Raw genomic sequence first — 10,863 nt, 5'->3', positions numbered from 1 at the left:
ATTAATTGACTAATTGGTAAATAAGTACAATAAATAATTTCATAACTGATCAGAACAAGGCTTTGGGAAAGGACGAAACCCTACGTATTTAACCGTATTTGGGAATACTGGAGGATTAATTTCACTTGTTGGTATCAAACAAAATAATAAATTACCAGAAATTAATGGACTAATTGGTTAATATTTTTCTATTGATTCATTTCTTGTCTATGCTAGTGGATAATTGTGCAAAGCTTTAACTTGGGCTGAGAATGGACGAGGAAGAAAAAAAAACGTGCAAAAACCTTCTACCAGACAGACAGACAGAGTGAATTGAAATAGGCTTTGTAAAAATACTTACAAATTGGCACAAGAAACCATATCTAGTGGAAAACACCCAGTCACCAGCTTACAGATATGTACCACAGCCTCGCTTGTACAAAGCCAATCATCCTGTCGTGTGACATTGACAGCAGGTCATGGATTTTTCGATTTTTTAAGTTCATCAAATAGTGAGCAAAACAAAGAGAGATGTCTGATTTAACTACCTGTCAATCATCGAGACCATGAGATGAGCAAAACATAAATTCAATTAATAAATATTGAAAAATGTTTTCTTTACTAATTTTAAGGTATTATCATTTTAAATTAAAATTATGGTCGGAACACATAATCCTAATCGTGTCCTGACAGTAGAATGATCAGCATGCTAGATAGTCCAAAATGTCCTGACAGTAGAATGATCAGCATGCTAGATGATCCACAATGCCCTGACAGTAGAATGATCAGCATGCTAGATGATCCACAATGTCCTGACAGTAGAATGATCAGCATACTAGATGATCTTCAATGTCCTGACAGTAGAATGATCAGCATACTAGGTGATCTACAATGTCCTGACAGTAGAATGATCAGCATGCTAGGTGATCCACAATGTCCTGACAGTAGAATGATCAGCATGCTAGATGATCCACAATGTCCTGACAGTAGAATGATCAGCATGCTAGATGATCCACAATGTCCTGACAGTAGAATGATCAGCATGCTAGATGATCCACAATGTCCTGACAGTAGAATGATCAGCATGCTAGATGATCCACAATGTCCTGACAGTAGAATGATCAGCATGCTAGATGATCCACAATGTCCTGACAGTAGAATGATCAGCATGCTAGATGATCCACAATGTCCTGACAGTAGAATGATCAGCATGCTAGATGATCCACAATGTCCTGACAGTAGAATGATCAGCATGCTAGATGATCCACAATGTCCTGACAGTAGAATGATCAGCATGCTAGATGATCCACAATGTCCTGTCAGTAGAATGATCAGCATACTAGATGATCCACAGACATATTCTTTCACGTTCACCTTGACCTATCCCTTAGTCTGTTGGACGTAGGGGCACCACACAAGATTTGTCAACCGTCTTTCTCCATTCTCTCTCTGTCCTTGTACTCAGATTAGAATTTCATTCACTGACATGCCTATCCATTCTTAAATGTTGTCTTCCATCGCTTTTTCTGTCTTCCTCTTCTTCTTCTTCTTCCTGGTTCTGTTTCCTGAAGCAAGGTCTTTGAGAACCCTGACGACCTTGTGATGTGGCGTAGAGTTTGCATTTTGCGTTTTTGATAGTGGTTAGCATGTCTTCGTGGGGCCCAATTGCTGTATATTTTTCTTATCTCTTCATTCGTGATGCGGTCTTTATAACTTACAATGACATATTCTAATAGCATCTTAATTCTTAGCTTCGAGGGCATTCGATCCATCCATCCCAGTGGCCCTACAGCCCATCGAGGGCTCTGACCTGCCTCAATACATCCCTCCATTCAGATCTCTCCTGGGCCTTTCGTTTCTACCCCCAGCTGTTGTACATCTGCCTCCACAGCTTCGGGGAATTCCACAATGTCATTGTTAAAATTCATCAAAATTGTTGACATCTTAGATGTTTATCAGATAATTTAAATCAAGGTTTTTGAGAAATATACAAATACTAAAAGAAAGGAATTTTCTGAGTGTCAACCTGTGGGTCGCGACCCCCTTGAGGGTTGAATGACGATTTTGTGGGGTCGCCTAAGACCAACAGAAACATGTTTTTTTTATAAAGTGTAAAACTTGAAATTTCTTTTTTTTTTTTCATTGGTAATTACTATTTGTTGTTGTTTTAAGGCTAGATGCTGCTGACAAATGAATCCGAATGATTTTTTAACATTTTTTATGTTGTAGGATAAATAGTTGTAACAGTTTAAATCATACATTGTTTTTCTAGGGTGAACTTCGCGCACGATGTGAGGTCTTTGAAGAGCATTTACGTTTGTATTTCATTGTTTCGCCATTACTTCCTAGTCCATCTTACTGAAGGTAATAGTTTCATTATGGAACAACTCCTTTGAAACCCTTAATATAAATATATATGGCTACTCATGTCTCGTAAGACAATGGATGCGCCCAGGTGAGTCACGGGGCAGAATCTGGTGTGACTGATCAAGCCAATTCTGGAGCGTCAGAGTTTGCCACAGTTCGTGCATATATATGCATCTGTCTAAGGGTTAGCTAACAGGGCAGCTTTTTTCTCTTGACTGATGCAGCTTCGTTTCTTTTGCACTTGACGAAGTTCGTACCAGCACGTACAGTCTGTCCAATCTTGGGCTCTCTCCTCCTACATACTTTGGTCGATGCCCGTGGCTCTCATGTCTCGCTTGCAGACATCTCTGCAGGTTAGTCTTGGGCGGCCCTTGGGTCTGACTCCCTCTGCAAGCTCAGCGCTTAGGATGTCTTCAGGGATTCTTCCATCTGCCTTTCCTATTCTTTTCGTCAGCTCGTTGTCTAAATCTAGGTTGCTGGCTATTGTTGTTCCCAATTCGAATACGTAGCGCTGGTATTTCTGCGACATCTTGTGCCAGGATTTCGGTCTTAGAGAGGCATATTGTAGACTAAACTCTTGACAAGCAGCTGCCAGAGCATTCACAAGCCTCTGCAATCCTTCTTGTGAGTGAGATATGAGTGCCGCATCTGCAGTTCCTGAAGCAAGATACGCCGTCTCTTCGTTTTAAATAGTCACGCAGAAATAGAAAAACTTCAGTAAGTCATTTGTAACGAAGCTCAGACGTTACTTCAAAAAAAAAAAAAAAAGATGATTACGTCCTAAGCGTCATGCATTTAGTGATGCATATTAACCAATGACCTAAATTCTGCCAAGTCACTGGTTTTCTAGGCTAGCTCAGGCAACCCATTCAATGCTCTAATATTTATAGGTAGGGGTATTGGGCTATTGTCTAAACAAAGTCGATACTTTGGAATTTATTATTGCATTAAGATTAAATATAAAACATTAGATAAACTTAGATTCAGGAATCTTGAATCACATTATATAAAATCAGTATATATAACTCTTTCCAAATACAGGAAGATAAGCAACATTGGGTTTTCATTTTAGTGTAGTTCCATGGTCATAACATGAACAAAAAATTAAATAGTTTCAACAAATAAATTTCAAGACTCTATAAAAAAATAGGCTACTTTTAAAAATAAGCTTATATTAGGCGTAGTTGTATCCATTCTTTTGGATCAGTCATGTAATTAAATTTGTAATAGACTCTAGACTAACAATAATAATCTGTGCGATTAGAGTCATTTTTACCAATTTTAATTTTTTTAAGCGTTATTCATGATGTTAGCTTTCTCAATGCGTTATAATCCTGCAACTTGTCTGAACCAGTTAGGAGAACGATTAGGTGTCAGAGAAATAACGTGTACAAACCTTTTACCGGACACACTGAGTTGATATATGATCTGTTACAATATCAATACCTATATAACTTGCAATAAATTCACATTGTAACATTTGTTTCTAGATTTTCGCTCAAGTCAGGTATCTAACTCTTACTGCAGCAACGTCAGCCCGATGTCCCAACGTCGCTGGCAACTGAGCTAAGGTGCCATTGTCTGAATGTATAATTAATTTTTCGTACTTTCATTATATAGACATCTAGCACTTTATTGAATTTTTTTTTAGATTTACCTAAACTTTTAATTTAGAACTCTTAAGATCTATTGTAGATCTAGATCTGCTTTCAGATGTAGAATTTACATGTAATCTAGATTAGATTTACGAAAAAAATATAAGCAAAGCTTAGATAATCTATCTGTCAAGGAACTGAAAGAAATATTACATTTAATAACAACTCAATTATCAGTATATTACGACTGACTACGGCAAATCAAATTTAAATTTCTTTTTATTTATTTTTTTTTACTTCGAAAAATTATAAAGTTCAAACTAGTATTTTCCCTTGTGAGACAAAAGAGCTATCAAATTTCTAGGTAAATCGTAAGAGCCGTTTTTGAAATCCATATCCAGGTTCCAACCTCCGCCACCAGAGATGGCGTTTTGACATGAATAGAGGTATTGTATGTTAAACAAACAAAATGAGTTGAATTTTATTATTATTTTGTTAGATTTGACATCACATCTATTTTGTAAACTTTCTTTTTTTCCTCTGTTCCTCTCTCACTCAATTCTTTTCTCTTTATGTTTTTTTCTCTGTCTTTTTCTTGATATTTCTATTTCTCTCTCTCTCTCTCTCGTTCTCCCTGTCTCTTTGTTTTTTCTTGATATTTCTATTTCTCTCTCTCTCTCGTTCTCCCTGTCTCTTTGTTTTTTCTTGATATTTCTATTTCTCTCTCTCTCTCGTTCTCCCTGTCTCTTTGTTTTTTCTTGATATTTCTATTTCTCTCTCTCTCTCTCTCGCGTTCTCCCTGTCTCTTTGTTTTTTCTTGATATTTCTATTTCTCTGTCTCTCGTTCTCCCTGTCTCTTTGTTTTTTCTTGATATTTCTATTTCTCTCTCTCTCTCTCTCTCGTTCTCCCTGTCTCTTTGTTTTTTCTTGATATTTCTATATCTCTGTCTCTCTCTCTTTTTTTTCCCCTTAATATTTCTTTCTATTTCTTAGGTCAAGTTTTATCAAGACTAGTCAAACTATGGAATGGAGATGCTACAGAAGGATCCTAGGTATCACATTTATTACTAAATCAATAGATTAAACACACACACACAGAGAAACACTGTGAAAAAAGACTTGAGTTGTAAAGTACATGTTTATTGTTCATAAATGACTTGCCAGTAATATGTCAAGTAAAAAACGAAATACACACCCTCGTCAATGAATCAGTGAATAAAACAAAGAGACATAACTATGGGGCATTTAGTGATAATAATCTAAAATATGTAGAATGTTAAAATAAAACTATAAGTTATGTCCTGTGTCAAAGGACACCAACAAGACACAAACCATGCCACGCATACATTTACACACATACAGAAACAAAACCAACAGAAATTACAAACACGCATAACAATCAATATTTCATGTAGGGAAAAAAAGGCATTGAAAAAAATGTTTGTTTCATAAAAAATATCTTTCATTTTATTGCCAACCAAAAAACAAACAATAATTTCATTTTATATTTTGCCAAGTAAAAGTGATTTTAATTTTCCACACAAAATAAATACCATTCACATAATGATTTAATATTTGTGAAATGTGAGAACTCACAAATAAAAATTTAATAAAAAAAAAAAAGAGGCCAAGGATTCCTATGATGACAAAGCTAAAATTGAATTGCACAAATTCTGAGGTTTTCTAAAAAAAAAAAAAAAAAGGACATGTGTATTTCCTTAAACTATGTCATAAGTTTGTGTTTATTGTTGTATGATTTGTAAGGAAACCTAAGCCTGAGAATGACAGAATCGATTAACAAACCAAGTGGTCGGTAACAGGCCAAACTTATTGTATCTTATAAAATACAGACTGTACTTCAAAAAAGATGATTACGTTCTAATCTGTCCCTAGGTCAATCTAGTCTTGCCTGTTAATCAATGACTTAAATTTTGCCAAATCATTGGCTTTCCTGGCTGACTCAGGCAACCCATTCCATACTCTAATAGCATTAGGGAAGAAGGAGCATTTGTACACAAAATCGTAATATAAACAAACTTTCCAGCAACCTTACAAGGGATGCTAAGACTAAACTGTCATCCTTTTATATAACCTATGGTAGATATACTGTATTTTTAATTATTAGTAAACAGAGTCAATGTATAAACTCAATAGTATCCGTTATTTTTTGAGTTTATGTCTAAATATAACTCTGCTTACTTTGAATTCGAGGAATTAGTTCAAATGTATATTTTCTTGTCTTGTAAATTAAAAAATTAAGCAATTAAAACAAAACATGAAAAAAAACAAAAAACAACTTTGAAACAAAAAGTATAAGTAAATTTGTGAGACAGATGTGTAACATTTGTTGTAAAATCAGATATATGTGACAATGGGTTTGAATAGTAAATCTTGCAACCGTGTGATAGTGGAGATTTTCACAATGAACTAAACTATGCCCAGGACGCTAAAACTTTACTTTTGCCAAATAAAAAAAAAAAGAATTGAGCTCTTGTTTTAACAATATCTCAATGCGTGGCAATGGGTCTTCCTTAATGTCCTTTACTGCCGCTAGTTAGATCTCCATTTGTTTTTAAGATGTCCATTTGTTGTTATAAGTTCGAAATCATAGATTCAAAGTCTAATGCGCCATCCTTATTGAGCTTATTGTTATACTACAAAAAGAAGAGCTTAGAAAATTACAATAGCAGAGCTAAAAAGTGCACAAATATTCTCTTATACCTTTCAAAAAACACACAAAACTTCTCAGCGCGTCCTTTAGTTTGTACACCGGAGACACCGAAACAATGCGAGCTATTTATAGTTGTCCCGCCAGACATGAAACTCTACAATAAAAATGACCTCTGACAGAGACAGTCACACCAGGTGACAAAGGTTAAGGTCAAGTAATTCAACACGAACATGATGAGTCCAATCTATGGTCAGGTCCCCCCCCCCCCCCAATCACATGGGCATGTTGTTTGATTGTGAGGAGTTGACTGGTCGAAAATATAGTAAGTTTATAAAACATTTAGAGCATTATTTCGTAAATATAACAAATGATAAATATGTATGGTTTTAAATAACAATGAAACAAAGTAATAAATATACTGATATCAATGATCGGAGATAAATAGGTCAGTGTATTCATGTGTGGCGAAGCAGTGAAGTTAAGAACATAGTCTATATATCGTAACGCCACTGATCAAAATCTTGGTCATATCATTATCACGGGATATCACTTTCTCTTTCACTCGTATCATTCTTTGTACTGTAATGAGCATTCCTCTCTCTCTCTCTCTCTCTCTCTCTCTCTCTCTCTCTGCGTGTTACACACAAACAGTTCCAGTTAAATAGCATGATAGTTACAAAACTAAAAACAAAAGGACACCAGCCAATACAAAATTATTGAACATAAGTTTCCAGGGATGGAGTAGTGTTAAGTCTTCTGGACTACTACTACATAAGGGTGAGGTCCAAACTCAAAGCCTCACATGACTTTTTAAAGTTTGATAAACTTCCCCACCTGTTTTACCACCACCCCCACAACAAAGACAATCTATTCATTAATATGGGCATTCACGAGAAAAAGAAAATCCTTTTTAGGAGCTTTATTCAAATATGAAATATTTTAAAACTGCATGCAATTTCTTTTGTTTAAAAATCTCTGTAAATGCATCTAAGATGTATCTCTTTTTATTGCTGTTCAAATTGTCATATTAAATTGACCGAAAAAATGTATTTTTAATAACAATAATATTATTAAAGAAAACTTGTAAAAGGTCTGGTCGTGCGCCTATCCTAGGCTGGTAAATAGTAACTAGACCTAGTGCAAACGTAGTTTTTAGGTTAATTTGAGCAGTAAGCATTAGGAAGGATACTGGTCTACCTTCTAATTTCCGTTTTTTTTTAAACATCATTCTATAAGGAATTCCTTTTTTATTTAAACAGAGTGGCTGACATTTTGGTTACCAGTTCGGAAAAATGACTGAATTAGACTTGAAAAGGCCCTTAAAGATGTGAAGATGCCCTATATAAGAACAGATATTATACGTCAACCCTAAATATTTGTCGGGGGTCCTAAGCTTTAGCTTGTGTTGATTGTAGGTAAATTAAACCCTTGTTCCAAATGTATTCTATTACAATCTAATAATTTATTTTCAATGTCTCCCATTATTGTGAGTTCAGCAGTAAGCAGCATTAGAGGAAACTACGTTATTAAGTAGTAGGCTACTAATAACGTTTGCTGATGAGATACTTACACTGGAAGCGAAAGGGTAAAAAATGGTTATGGAAATTTAAATATCCAAACAATAGTTCATTACAGACCCGGAAGAATCAGTTGTATTAATTGCAAAGGTAGTGTGTGAGGTTACCTGCGTGTAGACATTCCTGGAACTACACACATTCATTGCACAGATTGCTTGAGTATTTATTTATATCACAACTTAACAAGATAGACAACTCCGAACATAAATCCCCAAGTAAAAACAGATCTTTCGCATTGCAGTCAATAAAACGAATACAACGATTCCACATTCATACGTTTATTTACATAAGCCACTTTGTTTTAGTCTTTCAATATGTAGAATTGAAAAAAAAAAGTGAATTTTATTAACTAATACAATGGACCTCATGCACCTTTTTTTTATTTAGTTTACGAGCTCTCATTGTGTTATGTATATATTATATCGTGAATACAGAGAAACCTATGCGACTTTTAGTTTTCTAATTGTAATCTTAAGCAATAGATAATTTGCACAATATGGCTGTCCTTGACCTTGCCTAATCAGTTCAACTGGACAGCGAGGTGTGAGAGAAACTACCAGACGATTAGGGGAGAAGATGGCGCTGGAAACATTCGAAAATGTTGGCGAGATGAAGCTGTGTGACTCATGGAAACTTCTGCGACTAACCAATTAGCTTACTTGTATCAGTCCCTATAGTTTGGTTTATACATAAATTGATAATTCAAACTTTTATACCAAGAAGTTTGATGCCAGATTTCACTGAATTTCTTTACCATCACACTGAGTAGCCATCTGTTTCTGGGGCGAGTGGCATTTTCTTTTATGTGACTAACAGATTCCATGGGGAGAACACTTTTTCACCTCTGCTCACTTATTCAGTCAGGTCAAGGTTCTCTCAAGAAGGTTAAAGCCACGTACCCTTTTGGATCTAAACCCGGGACCAAACCCGAGACTTTAAAATGTATATCGTAATACTTCACCCAATTCGTGATTGATGTAAAGCGTAGTGGTTTACATTTACACTAACAGAATAAGTGCCCCACCCCACCCCACTGCAAACCACGCTTCCATCCTTTACCCATCGTACCCACTTAAAAAGTCCCAAAAGTCTATTAGCTCAACAATCTAGTATAACCAACATTCTGTGTGGCAGAGCGGAGAGATGAACAAATAACAGTCCGCTACTTTGCAATGGCAAAGACTGCATAAGATCCTACAGCTAGGCAGCAATAAGCGACTAGAGGAAGATGAAAAGGTTGGATTCGCATGTTTGTAAAATAATTGACATGCTTCGGATGTTTGTAAAATAATTGGCATGCTTCGCATGTTTATAAAATAATTGACATGCTTCCGATGTTTGTAAAATAGTTGACATGCTTCGGATGTTTGCACAATAATTGACATGCTTCGGATGTTTGTACAATAATTGACATGCTTCGGATTTCTGTAAAATAATTGACATGCTTCGAATGTTTCCTCAGATTTGAAATAGTGACGTCCTAGCTAAAGCCTCCAGTAGGACAACGGGGGATGGTAGCGGGCAGGTTTCGAACCAGGGACAATCGAGGCCACCGAATAACAGTCCAGAGCGCATACCACTCGATCAGGCAGTTATATTTGTAGATTTAAATGGGGATCGTTGTTGTTTCGTCCAAATTGATTTGGTTTGAAAAAAAAATTAAATAAACTTTCATTCTAGAAGACAAGAATTTTAAAAAGCATCTGTTTGCATTAAACAACTGAAGCGTTGGTGTGTGTTTGTGTGTGTGTGTGTGTACACACAAGCACCGCCGCGATCTTTCGTAATATGTGACCAAGTCATAATTGTTGATCTCAAGTGGATCAAGTTGGGTCACACAAGCAGACAGCCAATCAGTGTTCAGACAAAAAAAAATGGCGTCCTAGCAACCTTACAAACAATCATACACATGAATCAATGGCAAGGAGATTGGTTACACTTCTGTGTGTGTATTTGTGTCTTCAAAGGCGTGGCTGCTTCCAATAACTGTGGTGGGTCCTGTATAGGTATACTGTAAAAAAAAAAAGAAAATACTACATTCAAAAGCAGATAACACACACGAACACATGCTCACACACACAGGCACATGCTCACACACACAAACACATGCTCACACACACAGGCACATTGATAGAAAACGTTTTCCACTAAAATGTACTTCTCAACTTTAAAAAATCTATTGCCTATGTTACAAAAGACATAGTTAAAATAGTTACTATATGATCATCACATTAGCTTTATAGAGGTTGAGGGAATAAAGAAATTTCTTAATAGTCACCCTCATCATGTAAAATATGGGAGAGAGTAATAATTATTTTTAAGAAGGATTTTTGTTTTCAGTAGTTCAATAGGTGTGTCACATTGTCAAAAATAAAGAAAACAAATTTCAAGGTGTCGACAAGTAATACTATGCTTTTACAGAAATCGCTCATAGCTCATTTGGTTGTCCAATTTACTGGATGTAGGCATACGTCGCCACATGCCAAACGATGAAACTTTGTATATTTCAATAAAGCGAGTGTTAGCAGAAGACGTTATATAAAGTAAATGTTGGTTGTAAAATAGGTAAAAATTGTTTTCCGTTTTGTTTACATCAGTCTATATGGAATGAGCCCTATTAAATATCTCATGTAAGAGCTTATTTTCAGATTAGTTGCTGGGATGTGTCTTTGAA

General features: G+C 35.6%; 1 protein-coding gene across 3 annotated transcripts in view; it reads right to left on the bottom strand.

The window, feature by feature from the left end:
* Positions 1-5,071: 5,071 nt before the first annotated feature.
* The window catches only part of LOC106056784 (glutamate receptor-like), a 112,437-nt gene continuing 106,645 nt past the window's right edge, over positions 5,072-10,863 (bottom strand). For all 3 annotated transcript variants that reach the window (XM_056039406.1, XM_013213633.2, XM_056039408.1), the window contains one exon: positions 5,072-10,200. In XM_056039406.1, the coding sequence (XP_055895381.1) occupies positions 10,123-10,200 (78 nt within the window). In that variant the 3' untranslated portion in view covers positions 5,072-10,122. The remainder of the gene's footprint in view (positions 10,201-10,863) is intronic.

The sequence above is a fragment of the Biomphalaria glabrata genome, chromosome 8, assembly GCF_947242115.1.
Source record: "Biomphalaria glabrata chromosome 8, xgBioGlab47.1, whole genome shotgun sequence".
NCBI lineage: Eukaryota > Metazoa > Mollusca > Gastropoda > Planorbidae > Biomphalaria > Biomphalaria glabrata.
The sequence above is the reverse complement of the archived record's forward strand: the minus strand, read 5'-3'. Positions and strand labels throughout refer to the sequence as shown.